The sequence below is a fragment of the Siphateles boraxobius genome, unplaced genomic scaffold (genome assembly GCF_051911475.1).
Source record: "Siphateles boraxobius isolate OS27281-9 unplaced genomic scaffold, OSU_SipBor_1 66, whole genome shotgun sequence".
NCBI lineage: Eukaryota > Metazoa > Chordata > Actinopteri > Cypriniformes > Leuciscidae > Siphateles > Siphateles boraxobius.
This window is the reverse complement of record NW_027509193.1, coordinates 16,557,720-16,577,703: the sequence shown is the minus strand read 5'-3', so window position 1 is coordinate 16,577,703 and position 19,984 is coordinate 16,557,720. Positions and strand designations below refer to the sequence as shown.

Genomic DNA, 19,984 nt, shown 5'->3' with positions numbered 1-19,984 from the left:
GACTCCCATAATGCTATGAGGAATGTAAAGGATGAAAAGCAATGAAAACCAACGTCTTTTGTTTTAATATAAACTTCAGTGAATCAGTTCCATTATTCAAGAGCATATGGCCCTGGCTTTGCTTGATCAAAAATGTATCCTCAAGATACAGCATATGCCATTTTGGGTCAGTCTCAAATTACACAACAGGAAGTTTTTTGGGGGGGGGGGGATTGCGCCTTTCCCTCATTTCCACACATTCACATTTACAGGAAATGCATCCGTCGTCACCCGCTGAACAGACATCTCTATGGATCATGAATGTTCATGCCTACAATTAAAACTTCTACTGATAAGAAATGGATGACCACGATTCACAGTCACTCGGCCACAAATGGCCATATGAAAGAACCAAGGATCTCACTATATGTCCCACAACATTCCAAGAGGCATTTTCCTCAGGATGAACAGTGGTTCTGTCTATCTTCACTCAAACACATGGCGGCACACTGGTCTCTTGTTCGGAAATGACCCTATTTGCTGGTTTGAGGTGAAGCTGAAAGAATGTAATATCTCTCGTGGCATCTGCTACTAGGAAACACATGACCTGTATATTAATTTAAGAAAACTGCAATGGCCAAAGCTAAGAAATATGCTTTCGCAACTATACTCAAAGTGACATGGATGGCGATGATCCAGTCTTCTAATTAAATCCAATGTTGCCTTGTCTCAAGTCATAGTACATTTTAAAAAATTAATATAAGTTGGGTGCAACTGACAGAAATCAAGGCATGTCAAGTGATTTTGTTTAACGCATTGACAAAACTTTGAAAACTGTGGTTTTATTTCAGTTCTGGAAGGAACACACCCAGTGAACATATTTGTTTACTGCTTAGAAAAAGACACCTCAATTTTCCCTGTCATCACGTGTAATTGCCACAGTCTTCTCAAGAATGATTTTCTGCTGAAGCATCTACCAGACAAACCACTCCACAACTTTACCAAGGCAGCTAAAGCTCTTCCTCAGACAGTATTTAGCCCACAACTGTCTCCACGTAGCACATAAATATAATAATAGATGGTGCTTTATTCTGAGAGCTTGAACTAATTTGTTTTTCCTCTTCACATCAGCACCTGTCTAAACACTGAGAGAAACTATTGTTCTCCAGTTCCCGCTGTGTCCGTCCATGACGGATCTATTGGAAAGGGTGCCTCTCTTCCTGAGAAATGTGTCAGATTCAATAGTGGACACGGCTGTGGTGAGTGTTGTGGAGATGCTTCTTGACACTCTCTGCAGTGTAAAAATATGAGATTTGGATCCTAAGATAATAAGATAGTATACTTACAGCAGAACAACAGTGGAATGGTGTCAGGCTCTTTAAAAAGTATTGCCTTTCTAATAACTTTCTTATAAGACATCAAATAACTTTCACACTCGTCCCATAATGAGAAGTAAATGTGCATGGCAAAATAGACTGAAATATAGTTTTAAAAAGTTAAATATGTAGTTATTATTAATGTATCCATTTACATTACATATGTATAATTCTACCTACATACACGTGGTGAAAAAAGTTATTTATTAAAAAAAGTTTTTATATTTATTTTAAATAATCAACACATGCAAAAGTTTCCCATACCTCCATAAATCATTTATTAAAATGAATGCACTTACCCTCGAAATCAGACAATATCCCCTCCAGATGATCATTGACTGAGATATCTGACATCATGACTTCAGTCCAAGGAAAACTTCCAGATTCAGTTGCACGCAATCACAAGAAATAACCAATGCAAAACCAGCACAAAACCTCTTTAAAAACTATCAAGTGCCGACCAAAGTTTATCCGACGGTTTTTGGGCTTGTGATGCAACAAAAAGAGTTGCGATTTTGGTGGGAGTCGTTTCTCATTTGAGAGCGCAGAGCTGAACGTCAGATTCAATAGAAACTCAAAAGCAGACAACCCATCTGATAAACCTCCTCCTCCTCCTCCTCCTCCTCCTCCCTGTGAGTCCTGCCCTCCTCCCGAACGGAGTGGTGGGTAAAGTACCTCCGCACCTTTTACCCCACCCTGCGGCTACACCTGGAGTAGGCAAGTATATCCCCCTTCGTTTGCTTCTTCGGTTTGTTTGTGTGTGGGGAGCATGCGTGCCCCCAAATATAGACGACTCTTTGTCTTTATCTCATGAGAGATGAGGGAGGGATTCGGTCTAAGTGGATTTCTTGAGAAACCGATTATTATCAATGAAACACTTTGTATGTGGAGCAGCAAGGACTTAAGATTTGTAATTGATTCATTCAAACGTACGCCATCAGACCAGACCAGCGCGTGTTGAAGGGTTTACTCAAGTAAATTGAGAAAAATGTTTAGGGTAGGTTGGCGTTTGCCTGACTGCAGGTTGTTACAATGGCGCCTGCCATTATAAGTTTTGTAGCCTACTCAAAATTAAACAGTAAAACAATTAATGAAACGGCAAATATAACACTGAAATATTATTTCTTTGGCCAATATTGTAATGAATTTTAGATTTATAATATTTATTAAAACACCTTTTTTGACAGCCTGACCCCAAAACACTCTTGTCTTGACAACATAGTTAAACTTTTTAGGTCACATCTATTGTTGATTCTTACCTGAATGTGTGCTGCCGGAGAAAACACACTTGTGTAATTGGACCTTTTTGTGAAAGCCTTGTAGTTGCTGAGATATAACCCTTTGTGACAACTATATAATATATTATTTATTTCAAAGAACAATATAGATTACAAGATAAAATAAATGTTTTCAATTTTAATATATTTTCAAATGTAATTTCCTATGTTGGCAAAGCTGAATTTTCAGCAGCCATTACAATTACATCAGTCTCTTTCATATGTCACATGATCCTTCAGAAATCATTCTGATATGCTGTTTTGGTGCTCAAGTATTATTATCCAAGTTGAAAACAGTTAATATTTTTGTGGAAATCATCCCATGGTACTTTTTTTTTGATTCCTTGATGAATTTTATAAAATATATTAGAAATTTCTGTTACTTTTGATCAATTTAATTTATCATTTCTGAATAAAAGTATTACTTTTCTTTTAAATAAATTTCTCATTGATCAAAACGTGTGTGTGTGTGTGTGTGTGAGTGAGTGAGCGCACAATATCTATCTGTTTGTTTTTATGAATGTAATATGTGACTGGTCTAGGTATAATTTGCTTTGAGAGGGTGATTTAGGGATTTGCCTGTCCTGGATTAACACATGTGTTGAACCCTCATTGTTCTGTGGGTAATTGTTAAGTCCAGAGGGCCATGTTCATTTCAGCGTAATGAAGAACAAGTGAAATGTATGTTTTGTCTTGTGTTTGTAATAACACTGACTTGTTTTATAATCCCCCCATTTTAAAACTGAATTCTAGCAATGCAATTATACTCAGATGTAACAGTATAACAATAAGTCTTAGATCAGGAAACAGCTTCAGAAAGTTTAATCCATTGTGGAGAGCCCCTCATCTGAAGGATAACTGAGAATTCCTTTCATCTTCCCCGGCCTTCTTTGATTTTGCTGCTTATTTTCAAGAGATAGGGGGATTTATTTATATCAGAAACAGGAAATGTGGCAATTAAAAGTGGAAGGAGACTGAGAGTGACCATGTGACTGGGTTCCCAGACTCACATTTGAGCGTCCATGCGGAGGAGCCAGAGAGTGTTCCTCAGTGGCCCTCATTAGCCATTTAAGAGTAGTGTGCTAGGGATTAATGTCATGTAGTCTTTAATATTCAGACAGACAGGTCCTGACTAGGTGAAGAGTTTCTGGGCTTTGGTGGAAGATTGAGACCTTGACCGAGCCACTAACCACCTCTAGAAGTTGAAAAGTGCAGTATGTATTCGTGAGCTGAGCAGAAATGAAAGGGAAGGATTAGGCTGTGTGATGTTTGTATTGCCAGCTATTCTCCAACATGTCTAAGAGCACTGAAGTGGTAACGGGTTTGTTAGGGTAAAAATAGATTTGGGATACTAGTGATCTGAGATAGTACAAACTTCAAGTTTAATTATTATACCTTCTCAACTGGGGCCTAATGGCAAAGTACTTTTGTAACTTCTATGACTGTCTGCTTTTATGTTCAGTGTAACAACATTCCTAAATGTTTCTTGAGGTTCCCAGAATTTAGACAAAAGATCTTTGCAACTTTTAAACAAATTATCATTAATGGGATATGTGTTTATGCAGAATATATTAGATCTTTTGAAACAGCCTTTTTCTTTTTTTGCACACATCCAAGTTGAACAGTAAATGTCAGAGAACTAGCAAACACAGCTGCTGCAGACGTAAATTACTCATAAACTCGCTCAATTTCCTGCACGCTGCAATTGACTGAAACGCTTCTCAAAACATTTGGGGAGCATTTAATCCTATAGCTCAGAGTTACTTTCCCACACCAAACAAATAAGCTTCTCAAGCATTGTTTCAGAGGTCATGACCAAGGTTTTTAATATTATTTATGTCGATGTTAATCCACATGATTTATGTAGTTAAAAAATCATTAAAGCTGATTTCGGTATGGTTATGTGACCAATGCAGCCTGAATTGTTATGGAATGCAAGAAAACAAGCATAAATAATTATGAATTAGCTGGTCACCAAGGCTGCTTTTATTTGATTTTATTGCAAAATATTATTACAATTTAAAATAACTGTCATCTATTTTAATACATTAATTTATTCCTGTCATGGCAATGGCATGGCATTACTCCAGTCTTAAGTGTCACATGATCCTTCAGAAATAAGTCTAATATGATAGTTTGCTGCTCATGAAACATTATCAATGTTAAAAGCTGTTGTGCTGCTTAATATTTTTTTTGTGGACACCATGATACATATTTTAAAAAAGTCTTTGATGAATAGAAATATAATTAGAAATAAAAATCTTTTGTAACATTTTATATGTTTTATCATCACTTTTTTGATTAGTTTAAAGTATCCTTGCTGTATGAAAATATTAATTACAAAAAAGTACTGATTCCAAACTTTTGAACTCTAGAGTATTTTCTTCAGCGCCCCCATATTAGCAAGTTTCACACTGTTCACACTGCCCACATAAGCAGTGTGATGATAAGCCTATTTCTGCCATGCATAGTATTCTGAAATCATCAAAATACAGTGAAAATCCTTTGTAAAGCTATTTTTCAATATGATCTTTTGCAATAAAGGCTTTTATGAAGTAGCATAGAATAATGAAATGATTTTAGTTGCAGGTTCCATGCAGTGACAGGCACACAACATTAATTCATTAAATCGGACCAATCGGACAAATTTACCATAGGTGAATGTTGATTCAGTGTTTGCATCATCTGAATTCCTCGCAGGAGTTGGAAATCTGTTGTTGCAATCTTTTGTTGCATTTAAGTTTTTGCTGCTTCCATTTCTTTTCTTTTTTTTTGTAATATATTTGCAAGGCCAGTATACTCTGCCAAACTCTTGGCAGTATCAAAACCCAGAAGTATCATGGTTTCATCTTACAGCTACTTCTTTGAGCACAGATTGAGATGAATGATTTCAGACTGGTGGATATGTGTGAGCTGTATATGAAAGTAAAATAATGGCAAAATTAACCGTGAATGCACTGAATGTAACATAAAACAGCCGTCATAATTATCTCAAATACACTTACGTTGCTGTAAATTAGTTTTTATGAATGAATGGCTTGCTCTAACTGTTGCTCGGTCTTCGTCAAAAACATTATTTTAGCTTGCACCCCCTGCCGGTGAGGATGACTCACAGCCGATGGAGATTATGCTCGGTAATCTACTGCAGTTCCTGGATGTCAATGTTGAATTTATACTGGCGAACCACTGAATTTGTGGAAGCGAATTTGCAAAGCGAAATCAAATGGACAGAAATTTGCCTGTTGAATTTTATAGGTTGTATTTTTAAACAGTTTGAATATTTTGGAAGTGAAATCTGAACTGGTGAATAAGGATTATTGAATTTTTAATAATGAAAACGTGTTTGAAATGTTTTGAATTGAAATATTCACAGCTTAAATATTCAACCATGCTGAATTTCAGCCCATAAAAATGCAAGCCCTAAAAATACAAGCAGGGTTAATGCAATGCATATTTTTTTGAAGTAGTTCAATTCAACAGGCTTTTTTGTTTCAAAAACATTTGGCATTATTTTACTTCCATAGCTGTAGTAGAAGCTCAAGTCTGTTGGACTGTTCTGATTTGCAGATATCCACTGAAACGGGTATTTACGTCGAAGGCTGTGCAGGTTAAGTCAGGCTCGTTGGCTGGACAGTGGTTGACCTCTGACCTCACCTGCCTCAGGTGACAGATTAGGTGCTGTCACCAAGGTATGTACTCAGAAGCTGGTGATAACATTGCGTCCGCAATCTTTTAAAGAGGTGAAAAGGAGACTTTTCAACCCAGCGAGCCAATGATCTTGAAATCAGCACTGGCACCTGTGGCTGCAGGGCATGCATACCTGTAAGCATGTTGTCACTACGGCTGACAGCGTTGCGCTGTGAAATATATATATTTTTTTAGATTTCCTTGCAGATCAACAACATCAGCCCTCTCGCTCCCATTTTTCTGTTACCAACTTCGCATTGTCGCTGTTGAATTATTCAAGGGTGCGATGGGAGCACAGCTCTGACAGGAACAGGAGATTAATATTTGTCATGCTCTCTGATACGGTGCAACTGACCAGAACAGCAAATGGAATTTGATCAAGGAGTGCAAAGCAGTGTATGAGAGCTTTCCCGCTGTTGAAACGTGCCAGCCTGCACTCCCTATTCCCATCATACTCTTCCTCACAGCTGCCTCCAGCCAATACAGATAGAGGTAAGGTGCAGCATCAATCACTGGATACTAAACCCCAGTTTCCAATTAGATCCTCTGCAGAGATAGAGTGCTTTCTCAAACCGAATGTGTTCAAATGAAGAGTTCAGATGCAAAAGCCTCTAAGTGCCATCTGAAATTTTCTTCTACAATGATCATTTTTATCAAGCTCGTATATTTAAGTTCAGTAATTTCACTTAAATGATAATTAATAGGTAATTTTCATTGACATTTAATTGAAATTAATGAACTTAAATATACGAGCTTGATAAAAATGATCATTGTAGAAGAAATTTTCAGATGGCACTTAGAGGCTTTTGCATCTGAAGTCTTCAAATATTGCAGGAGTGTTCTTGTCTTATCGAATGTGCCTACTGCTTTCTTAGGACGTGAATCAACATCACATAGGCTAATATCTGTGTTGACACTGCTAATTGATTGATCCCTTTGGGAGCTGCACCTAAAGCAAGGGGGTGATGGGCCGGCTGTCATCTAACCCTATCCAGAAATCAACAGACTGACAGGCAGGAGAAAACAGCCCCCTGGCCTCGTAGCTCCCATCATTCCTTTGACCTCCTGATCATTATCACCATCTACCGCATTGTGCCGACACATTCAAGCATGATAAAGCTGCTGGGGGTAGAGGATCGGGAGCTTTAGAGACATAAGAGCCATAAGTGGGTGATTTGTGTGACGTAAGTACACAGTGAGTCAGTGACCTGCTTTCATTCGGCTTGAATAAATGTGTGATTTGTTTGGACGGATAGATTGCAGCGTAGTATATAATTATTTGAAATAGGTCTGAATTTGAAATAATAATACATTTTACATTTAAACTAGGACTCGTTTCTAAGACATGTATGAAATGTGTGAGTATAGTTTTAATTGAATTGTAGATGTGAAATTCATGGTTGTGCATAGCTGAATATATGATTGATTTCTGAAGTTGCATTGACTGCTTACAATTCAGCTTTGCCATCACATGAATTAATTACAATTCAAAATATATTAAAATAGAAAATGGTTATTTTATATTGTAACAATATTCCACACTATTACTCTTTATACTGTATATTATCAACCCCAAACTTTTGAAGGGTAGTGTCCATATTGCTTTTTCAGAATGCATATCAGATAAAAATCAGAAGTGTGTGTGTGTGTGTGTGTGTGTGTGTGTGTGTGTGTGTGTGTGTGTGTGTGTGTGTGTGTGTGTGTGTGTGTGTGTGTGTTCTTCTGATGCTTTCTTTATATGCATTCAAAAGTTTTTACAAAACAAGGCTACATAAAACAAAAAACAACCACAGCTAATACCAATTAAAATAATCAAATTCAATTTCAAAAGAGGATTATATTTTAACATGAGGATTATTACTCCAAATCACTGGATCATGTGAAAAGATAGGAATCTAACTACAGACTGTTTAGTGACCTTTTAGTGAGTTTTTACTTGGTAAAAAGCTCCTTGCTGCCATCTGCTGTTGAAAGGTGTAGTGTATTGCATTGAATTGAATTGTAAATTTAAACCGTGACTGACACTTGATTGGCCACTTAAATGATATTAATGAACAGGATTGAATATAACTTTATTGATGAGTTGGTTGATGTTTGTTGCATGCACTTTCTATCACATTCTGTAATGTAGAGGGCAATCTGATAATGGTGTCACTCACTGATTTGTTGGTGCTGTATACATAAATATCATGCTCATAATAAATGGAATTCGAATTTCAAAGCCACTTTAAAAAAAAAAAAAATCTACAATTATGCGTTACAGCACATCTTACCATAAAGGAACAGCACCCTATGTGAGAGAAGGAGGGTGTGTGTGTGATGCGGGCTAGGAATTTAACTTCAGCTGCATCCACACAGCACAGTCAGACAGGTTGATAGATGAGCAGGTATCCAGGCTTGGTGTAGAGCACAGAGGGCATCTCTTCAGAGAGGTGGGGGTGCAGGTAAGAACTAGTTGAGGTGTGTGTTGTCTTAGAAAACAAAATACATTTTTGATGAGCAAAGCTAAAGGAACACAGCACCTGTCACAACCACAACAAACACACTTTCTTTCACTCCAGAAGAAGAATAGCTTGCATTCAATCTTGAAATAACCATTTGTAGAGAAATAAACAAAGCTTTTAACTAAAATCACTTTTCTTTCTGCAGTGTGAAGGTCTTTCTTAATCATGATTTTTGTCTTATTTTCCAGTAAAATCACACACACGTGCGAACACACGCACGCGCGCACACACACACACACACACACACACACACTGATTTTCAGATTTTTAATTAATATTTCTCACTGGCATATACCTTTATCGTGTTTTAGGCATATATGGAGAAAGATATTTTCTGAAAACAACTTCCAGTAAACTCCTCCTTTTCCAGTAAATATTGTCTACATTTGTTTTACTGGAAAACACAAAATGCAGATAAAAGATAGTTATTATTTATTTTTAAAGTATGTCAGTGATATTTGCCTCAAAGGGAACAAAAAAAAGTGTAAATACGAAACGTAATGTCCTAAACATGAGATGGCGGCACACATTCTGTGAGGTGTAATATTGACGTCCTTCTCTTGTATGATTACCAGCAGAGTGATGTGACAGCATCAATGACAACGCAGCAGAAGCGGAGAGGCAATCACTATGCCAAAGGTAACCACTATGCCAAAGGTAACATCCATTCACCCGCTCTAATTAAATGCCATTGTCATGTCAGCTGGAATCCAATCTGCAACATGCACACGACATGTCCAACTCTCACTGTGAAAGGCTGCGGAAGACCGCAAAAAATCAAACAAAATTTACCTGCATCATCTGCAATATGCTTAAAATAGGCTGTCTGTATTGTAATTGATGATCAGCCATCAGAGTAAATTTTGTCTTAAAAGAATGACATTTTTCATCAAGACAAAGACAAACTGTTTGACATTTAGGCTTCGCTGCATGGCTACACTAAATAAGAGTCTTATATTTTCTTCTAAGTTTTTTTCCCCCGTTGTCCAGTTGTAAATGTTTGAACAACATTGCAAAAACATTTTCCTTGCAACAGCATAAAAATACTTTTGCTATGCAATGGAAAAACACAGTATTTCATAAAACTCATAATACAGATCACAGAAGATGCTGGTAAAAATTTATGTGTTGTACTTGTGTATTATGTACTATGTGTTTTTCCCCCCAGTAGGTTTCGAGGCGATTGGAGAACTTTAACAAAGGAAGTTAACTAAGTGGTAGCAGTCAGCGGAAAGCGTTTCCTTCTCATGAATTTCTGAACACTTTTGACGAGTGTGGGCGTTATGCTCCTGAAGGAGTATCGCATATGCATGCCTCTAACAGCGGAGGAGGTAAGGTCTCGACCTTTATTTGAAGAGAAAGCGAAAACTGTCATGCTGCAATTAAGTTCTCAACAGGCTGTTGCTTCCCCTCCTAAATGTCAATTAACCAAAGTTCAGAGGAAATCAAAGAATGTAGTGAATTTCAAGAAGGTGCTGGTTGGAGGTCATGCTTATTTTTTTTTTCTTTTATTGAATCGAGCCAACCTATCTGTGCAGTCTTGGTGGGGTTTTCTTTTCTTCGATTCTGGATTACTTCAATACGAGGTCATAGATCATATTTAAGCTGTAAAAAAATTCTCAACAATCATAAACATCCCAAGGTCTACAAACCTCAGGAATACTTTATTTTGAAAAGTCATCTTCTGAAGCAGTAACAAAATGTATGCATTGCTGTAAAATAAGGAGCTGTGTTTTGGTGTCCTTGGTATTGGGCATGTGAGTTATATCTATAAACACGACCATCGGGAAAAGAACATTGAAAAGCTTGTGGAGGTCCTGCAGAACTAGACCCATTTTGACCCTAAGCATTTACACTGCCAGCTACTGTAAAATATACTTTCATATTTTGTCTCTCAGCATCCTTACTTTTTTGTATTTTGTTAATTTAATTTGCTTATTTGCATGTAAATTATTATTTTAATAAAGAAAGATAAATACTGTTCTTTTAGACTACCATAGAAGAATCCTAAAATAAAGCATGGACCACAGTTTCTGCAAACATATTAAGCAGCACAACAGTTTTCAGCATAATAATAATGCATGTTTTTTGAGCACCACATCATCATATTAGAATGATTTCTGAAAATGTGTGACAATATGAGACTGAAACTGAAAATTCAGCTTTAACTTTTACTGTCAAACGGCCATTTAAAAATCTTATTCTAACTCTAATAATATTTCAGAATATTAGGTCTTTTACTGTACAGTATATTTGAACAAATGCAGCCTTGATAAAAAAAAAAAGACTGTAATAAGACCCAAAATAAGACCCAAAAAAGGGTAGTATATAATTTTTGCTTTTTATCAGCTTTCGAAATGATGCTAGCCTTTCTCTGTGAAGAGATAAGGGCACAATTACACATCTCTGTGAGTGATGGTGCTTCCATCTTAAGTGTTTGGTTAACGTGAGCGGTCGCGAGTTCAATCCACAATGGGGTCAAGGCCTGTAATGCTAGAAAATGTGATGCGTTGCGATAACAGGTCCCCAGTTTACTCGTTCATTCGAGTAAAATATAGAACGGAAGAAAGACTGTCTGTTTTCACCTGCCACCAGACTCTTAAATCCATTTACTCCTATAACTGCCGTAATTAGACCTCTTATCGGGATTATAGCCATTAGCCTTTGACAAGTAAGGCTTTAACGGCAATTAACTTGGAAATAATTGACCATACTATAATTGGTTTCATTTTCACAAAGAAGAGGGGAAGTCCCCAGACAATGTTTTGCCATCAGTGTTTTTAAGATGGCCAGCGAAAGTGTCGACAGGCATCGACTAAAACCGTTTCCTCGGGCTGATTCTGCGCCACCTACTCAACTCTTTCATTAAGTAGAAACATTTTGAATTGAGCTGCCTTTGTTGCCAGGCAACCTCCTCGGACATTTTGTTTTAGTTACGTTCATGAGCTATTAAAGCATACGAACCAAATCTCAAAGCATGCTATTTTTAACCTGCCTTTCCACTTGAGCGTATGCAGCGTGTAATGAAGTGTATTGTTAATAACCAGCTACGGCCAAGCTCTCTATCGTACGTGTTGAAGGACTCGCGAGCGAGGGCTGTGATTAGGCCAGGGGTTATTTAAATCTCACAATCCCTAGATTAAAATGCACATTTGCTTCAGAAAAATTTTCAGTGCAGATAGTGTCAAAGGCAGGAGGCAAAAAAGCCAAAGCCACATGCGTTTCATGTTTACTTTAAATATAGATTCTGTGCTGCTGTCTGCATTTTTAAGGTCAGTGGGAAATAAGCATTCAATAGCATTCCTCTATTCCTCTAAGCGCTGTGTGAGTGAGGCGTTGCTCCAATACCTGAACTGGCTCTCTGAAGCTGTGAAATAAACAAAAGCCGATACGGACTGAATATTGGAAGGCCTTTAAACGACAATCGGTAACCCTGTGTGTGTTAGACGTCTTTTTTAATCGCAATTCCCCAGATAAGCGGTGTGTGAAGAGCCATGAGGTATTAAGAGGGAGCAAAATTGAATAACAGCCTCTGCATTTCTAAACAAATTTGAGACGCAGGTCTGTTGAAAGTGCCCTCAAGCATCTGCCATCCAGCACTAATTGGCAACACGTTCAAGGGACCACGGAGAGGGATTTACCTTGCTGTTAATTGGAGAGAAGTTGGATCGATCACTAGTTCTTCTGTATAAAGGCTCTCCCATGTTGCTGCCATTCCTTATCATGAAGCAGATTGGGCAAGAGGGGTTGAGCTGGGCAACGGTGGGAATGTAATTGGGTTTCTTCTGTGGCACTGCAGAACTTTTGCTGCTTTCGTCTGTGGCCTGCAGCTATGGTGTCAGAGTCTTGAGTTTCCCAAGGTGGACGCTCGCTGTCTAGGCCTGAGCTCTTTGATACTCAGACTCCTCTGGAACTTTCCCACACACTTTGCTCTGTAAATGTACCCCCCTTTCCATGGGATATTCATATGGTATGCTGTATTCAGAGTGCCAAGGATATGCTGGGGTTTCACCCTTGTGCTTACTTTTCTGTTGCTGTAGAGTAATGAATACATTTTGCAGTGAACCAGCTGAGTGTGTTTGCTCATGCTTTGTATGCTCTGCGTCCTAGAAAAGACTAGAATTGTCTTACTAAATATCTGTTTGTTTGTAGCTTTTTTTATTCAGCACAAACATCCATGGGTATGGACTGTATGTGCATCATGCTCATAAATGAAAGCTTTAGCATAAAAGTTCTGCCAGAAAGACTTAATTATTACGTCACTTATTACCTTCACATCTATCCAATCATGTCCTTATACTCGCTGGATAAAAGATTGGTACTTACACACGTTTGAGTTTGCAGATGCTGTCGCGACAACTACCTCCATCCTCCCCACCACCACCACCAGGATGGTCCTGTCCATACCTCCAGCGGGGGTCGGCTGCGCCCCTGCCTTCATCTTCAGGCAGGAAATGCAGATCCGCTACCCTCGGATTATGAACTACGGACGGGGCCTACACCAAAGAACTTTATAAATAATTGGTTGATGGGATGTCAATAATTTAATGCTTTGTTACATCATTATATCTCCCGAGTCTTTCTGGTAGAACTGGAATCCTTGTATTCCATGAATGCAGAGGATGAGCATGTTGATGCCAGAATTGATTTACAGTGAGATCAAAAGCTAGCTATATGAAAAGGTCATATCAGAATTTTTTTATTTTCCTATTCTGTTATTCTAGTATAAAATAATTGTGTAAACACAGTGATTTAATAATTCATGCATCCAAAAGCCAATAAGACATGCTTCATGGTTTAGCTGTTTTTAATTGCTGCACATTAAACAATATTGGAAATGTTAATGTATTATTTTGGGCAGTGTGCACGTGTAATTGTTATTTATATATCCAAAGCAGATCAAAACATAGTTTATGTTGATACATCAGTGAACAAAGTTGTCAATGCATATATAAACCCCAGTTGAGAATGGTGTGTAAGTAATCTTTACTTTGACTGATAGATTACAAATTTCGAAAAGTCAAATTACATGTGACATTTCGGGGGTGCCCAAAATATATTTGTTGAAGAAAAAGCCAAATATGTGTAGTAGGTTGAGATCCCAGAGAGGCACTATAAAGTTTCAGAGCTGCAGCCCAGAAATGTACACTTGTTAGCAGTAGCCTTGCTTGGCTGATTCATATAAAAAGCCTGAGGCCTTATATCAGAGAGATGCTGTTTTGTTCAAGATATCTTCAAGAAATACTCATTTCCCCCCTCCTCCCTCCTCCCAACTCTGACTTTCTGAAGTGTATCACGATACGCTGATCCCACTAGACATGAGAGAAGGTACTTAATTTATTGCGGATTCAATATTCACAGAGTAATTTACTGATATGTTTCATTTTTTTTAAATGTCAAGACAAGATAAGCCTTTCTAGGGTGAAAACAAATTTGGTTGTGGATTGACTCTCAGTGTCTCAGACAGTAGATTCTTACGCCAATAGACAGGAAAAACAATTAATATCACTGGCTCAGTTTGACACCACCTTTGTTAAATCTGGTAGGAAAAGGGTGTTTAGTTCTGATAGACTTAACTTCAGTTTGGGTATCATTTGTGCGTTCCCATCTCTTTTGAATTATAGCTTGAAAAACAAATACTGCAGTTTTTGCAGGGAATAATTCATTCTTTGCTTAATCATAAGGTTTTACTCTTCTAAAGGACTGGGTAAAGACCAGCCAATCATATGCGTATATACCCTTGTGGAAAAAAGTGTGCCACCGGCACATGGAGGGCCCACGGCCATTACATATTTAAAACAGTAATATCCTATAATAAACCTAAACTAATCTTGACCAACTTTATATCATTTGAAAGCTTACAATCTCTAGTTTTCATATTTGGTGACTGAGGAGCCGTAATTTATCAATTTGCAACAAGAATATTTTCATACTCCTAAGGCGTGTTCAGACCTTTATTTTGAAATAGCAATGAACATGACAAATCATGAAAGAATAGTAGAAATCTCAGTTTGTTTTCATGCCAAGAGTTTAACACTTAAGTGGTGACACTTAAGGGGTTACGTCTAAAAAGTACTGATTATCAAAATAATATACTTTCAGAGTCCACACATACTTTTATGTTAGCATGTACTTAAAGGGTAAGTTCGGTGTTTTACAATTAAAGCCCTGTTTTAAGATCGTTTCTGATGAAATCGAACGGTTAAGTTAAAATTTGGACACATGCTGCTGTCCCGAGAACTTTAGGTTTCTTTGGTAGGACCCCCCAGCTCTACAATGGTTTCATAGGTGCATATGAAAGAAACATTCATAAAACGCATTAAACTTTAGTTTACAAAGACGTGAAACTCACTGAGTGGTCTGGGGTGTTCACTGATATGCTCACGCAAAAATCGCTGCAAAAGATAACAGGTTTTATCTTAGTTTTTGTCCTGACTTAAGTCAATGGAGTTGGACAAAAACTACGATAAAACTTGTTAGAAAGCATCTTTTGCAGCGATTTTTGCGTGAGCATTTCAGTGAACACCCCAGACCACTCAGTGAGTTTCACATCTTTGTAAACTAAAGTTGAATGCGCTTTATGAATGATGCTTTTCATATGCACCTATGAAACCATTGTAGAGGTGGGGGGTGCTACCAAAGAAACCTAAAATTCTCGGGACAGCAGCATGTGTCCAAATTTTAATCTTAACCGTTCGATTTCATCAGAAACGATCTTAAAACAGGCTTTAATTGTAAAACACCAAACTTACCCTTTAATGTATTATTTTGGAACAGTGTTTTGAAACTTCATTTTATTAGTATGATTTGTAATTTGTGTTAAATTCAGCATTAAGCGAGTCCAGTTAAGTATAATAGACTTAAATATATTCAAAGTATGATGTTGTATAGACTGCCAAACACATATGATATAGGCCTACTTGAAATTTAAAGTCATCTCGGTAACTATAATGCACTTTACTGCAACTAAATACTGTATGTTGAAACTTTATCCACTACACGTGTTTTTATAATCATTTTTTAATGATTAAAATATTAATTTTGTATTTTTATTATAATCTTGAATGTATTTACAGATACTTAAGTCCTACTTATATGCAGTTTAGTGCTCTTTTAAGTACTTTTTAAGGACACTGAATGATGTATGTTTATTATGCTTAGTACATTCTTATTTAAGCATTGTTAGAAAGATATTGAATTAAAATATACTTTTACCTACTAAAATTATAAAAATAATTCACCTAAATTGACAAACTTTTCTTATTGTGCTTCAAAATCAAAGAAGATCGAACTAGCGCAAATAACGCAGGAAAAACGCGACAGACAATACACGACAAATAACTGAAACCTGAAGGCTTAAAGGTTCGCTCACGCCATGTTGAAATTACCAAAATTTATTTATAAAGCACAATTAAAACAACAGTAGTTGACCACTGTGCTGCTGTACAACAACAAATTAAAATAAACAAACAAACTAAATATAAACAATAAGACCACAATGCAATGAGAAAAAAGGTGTACATCAAAACACCTATAAACGATGAGGCCTCAAAAACTCTGATGAAACTAATCTGAGGGAAACCGGAAGACTGGTTTTGGCCACAGGTTTCAACTTGTAAAAAGCGTTCACGTCCTTGTAAAGCTAGTAATTACAGCTTGTAAGATGGGACTTTTCTGAGAGCTCCTACTTGTACCACATGATCGCTGTAGATTAATTTAGGCAATCATATCATAGTGTTGCCATAGACACACATAATTCCCAAACTGAGTATGTGAACAGCTCCGAATAGAACGTCACGTGTTGTCTTCTCGAGCCTAATTATGACAAGGCTTGAACGCAGCATAATGATAATACATACAATAATAAATAATATTACAATAATACAAAGTGAAACAAGCAAACTAGAAACAGGTGTTCAACTAAATCAGGAACTATGGCAACAAATAAAGAGCGGGAACATGGGGAACAAAGACACAGGAACAGCAAGGAAAGAGCAAACTAAAAGTCCATGAATACAAACATAAATCTGACTAGATTAATTACGTATTCAGTTCACTTAATGTACATTTTCAATGTGTCTGTTTTAAATAAGCACTTATGATAAAGGGAAGCTAATGGACTGATTGTTAAACGCAGTTGTTTTAAAGCTGCGTGGTGGTGAGGGTGGGTTTTATTGTGCAGATCCCTTCTGCCATTGAGGTGCTCCTGGGGGACCGTCTCTGGAATTGTCCTGCATAAATCACTTTGGATAAACGTGTCTGCTAAATGACAGATTTCACAAATGCATACTTATCATCTCAGAAAAACCTCACCTACCAAAGATACCATATTTAACACTCCGTTTAAAATGTTACTGCATATTACAGCTGTGATTTGGAAGTGTGATGAGTTTAACGACACACTGCCGCAATATTGGCAGGCACATAAAAAGACAGCTTTCTAATCTCTGTATACTCACGGGCTCTGTTAGCGCACTAAATGTCTCCCCGGGGCCCTTCGCCTTTCAGGTCCCCACTTGCAGAATGGCAGAGCTTATTTATGAGAGCCAGTGTGTCCAAACATAATCACTGGTGGGCCGCCCTGCTATTGCATGACAGAGGTAAAGAAGCCATTCACATGCAAGCACTTGAGCATCTCAAGAGCCTTCTGATTGATGACTATAGATTTAATTTTCCTCACCGGATGCATCTTGAGCATTTGAATTCGGTTCCTAAATTTCGTCGATACCTCTAAGCTGATGGAGAGCAGATTTTGCCTTTGGTCAGCTCTTTAAAGTCAACGAGAACTGCTCAAACACAAGCACTGCCTGAATGTTTTGTCCTGACAGCTGGTTGATAGACTCTAGTAGATGAAAAGAACAAGGTTGTCGATAACTCATAAACAAGTCTGAAAGAATCTTTTTAGAGTTTAGTGGCCATAAAATGAACACGTGGTGGCATAGTTTGATCTGATTTTCATTGTTTTAATGCTTTAAGGCATTTTAATTAGTGGTCTTTATTTACACATAGAGTGGTTCTCTCATTCACTCGCATTCGTTTTACCACTTCTTTTTCATTTGCTCTTCATTCACAGGTAATTACAGATTTGGACACTTGCAAGCCCTTGTGTGAGTGGTATTGTAAGTTGAGTTGCAACAGTTTGTAATAAGGTTCTTCAATGTTAACTTTAGTTAATGAAAAAGATAGCATGTATTAGCCAATGCATTGCCATTCATTAATCTTGCCGGTTACACTTTATTTTAAGGTGTGATTTTTACAGTGTAATTATATATTTAAGTACTTAGTAATATTAATTAACAACATGTACTTATTAAGGGTTAGGGTAGGATTAGGGATTGCTTGAGGGTTAATGTAATTATGCATAATTTACTGTTATTACTTTCCATGTAACATATGTAACAAGGGCACTGTAAAGCATTGTTTCCATATTGCCTAATGTTATTTTGTGCCAGTGTTATTTTAGTAACACTGAAACTGCTAATGTTGTTTTATTAATATTTTGAATTCTTTTTTATATTTTCCATTAGCATTTTATTTTATTTTCATTTCAATTTATTGTTTTTTTAACAAGTTTTAAGTTTTTTATATTTTAATTAACATTTTTGGTTTTAGTCTTAGTTATCTATTGTAAACCAGTTTTGTACATATACTAACGGTTTTAACATTTCAGGTGGTGTGAATTAACATTTGTAATTATATGGCTCTCTGGAATACTTGATTCTGATTAGTCAATCGTGGTATTTTCTTATATTTATTTTTATATTCGCCATTGTTCTTGGCCTAAGTCCGCTCACCACATAACTGAAACAATAACTACTTTCGTAACGCCCCTGTGTACTCATTCTCTTGTTTCATAGAAAGCCATCAGTTAACGGTTGTAGTGGAAATGACCAAGCATTTCAGAATTAATAATACTGGAATTTTGTTGCAGTGTTCATCTAATTTCTAGGCCAGTTGTTTTGTATATTCTAATAGGCTACTTTAAAAAACGGATATTAACCTTACTGTAAAGTGTAAAAAATGTCTAGTTTTGTTTATTTTTCACCCTGGTGTAATTTCAAATCGGTTTGAAATCAGAAATATTTATATATTTATGAAAAAAGATTAAAATTCTGTTCATATCTCTGCCTATTATGGCACTGGGTTTCAGGTTGTATCCACATGTTTCCATAGTGCTTTGTTCAAACCTGACTGACTCTGTTGTGTTCTGTTATCCACTGCTTGGCTTTTAAGAGAAGCCCGCACATTCTCCATAAACCGTTGCCATTTCTCTGTTTGGTTCTCATTGCAGCCTGCCGTTTGGAGTGCACACTGGCTATGTCTGGGCAGGAGTCAAGCAGATTATTGCAAAGGCTTTTTAGAGATTTATTCCAGAAACACAATTGCTGAGTCAAGAGTGTCTCCCTGAATTCTGACACACACATGCTGATCATCCATTAACAGACTAATGTCTCCTGACTTTCTCACCCACTGGTTTTGGAACCCTCGTATTTAAAGCTGAAGTATGTACTTTCTGTGCCATTAGCAGTTCACAAAATTTAAATGCAAAAATAAAGGGCCTCATTCAGCAATAATTTGATGTGCGCATGAAGAAAACCATAAATTTGTTATTACCCTCATTCTAATGATTATTCTAAATGCCTGCAGCTAGTTATTTTATTGAAAATTTTGAAATGATGAATACTTTAAAATACTTCAAATTTCTAAGGCCACCAGATGTATGTGGTTTCAGTTGGTTCTAAATTTGATAATAAAGTTAGAAATAAATTTAGTGCAAACATATTCATGAATCCTACGTTCAATTTTTTATATGCCGATTTTATGCACAAATACATGTATGTGTGAAAGAGTTAGGGTTAGTGAAAGAGACCGAATGACTGTTTTCAAATGGTTTCTTGAACTCTTCCCTCATCTTAAATTTGCCAGACAAAAATATAATCCTGCCCCCAAACACGTGCCATTGGTTGAAACAGTGTTGCTATGTAGGTGTGGTCAGGAAATTCACACAAACACAGCAACAGCTTTGCTCTGTTATTCTTTTGTGTTAAGAATGGCTTAAGCTTGGATAGAATAATTTATTTTCACATTAAAACTGATGCACTCCACCTTTAAGTGGGAAGGTTTCTGTCCAGAGATAATCTCACTTTGAAATGTGAGGTTA

General features: G+C 36.9%; 1 protein-coding gene and 1 long non-coding RNA gene across 3 annotated transcripts in view; one reads left to right on the top strand and one right to left on the bottom strand.

Moving 5' to 3' along the window:
• septin12 (septin 12) overlaps positions 1–2,117 on the bottom strand; it is a 63,319-nt gene extending 61,202 nt beyond the window's left edge. The window contains exon 1 of one of the 2 annotated variants that reach the window (XM_077212548.1): positions 1,655–2,117. In XM_077212548.1, the coding sequence (XP_077068663.1) occupies positions 1,655–1,712 (58 nt within the window). In that variant the 5' untranslated portion in view covers positions 1,713–2,117. The remainder of the gene's footprint in view (positions 1–1,654) is intronic. The other variant, XM_077212547.1, reaches the window with a different exon arrangement.
• A 4,124-nt stretch (positions 2,118–6,241) lies between these two features.
• On the top strand, positions 6,242–7,653 carry LOC143722454 (uncharacterized). The gene is made up of 3 exons (XR_013196889.1): positions 6,242–6,321; positions 6,515–6,811; positions 7,154–7,653. It is a non-coding gene; the product is annotated as an uncharacterized LOC143722454 (long non-coding RNA).
• The last annotated feature ends 12,331 nt before the right edge of the window (positions 7,654–19,984 follow it).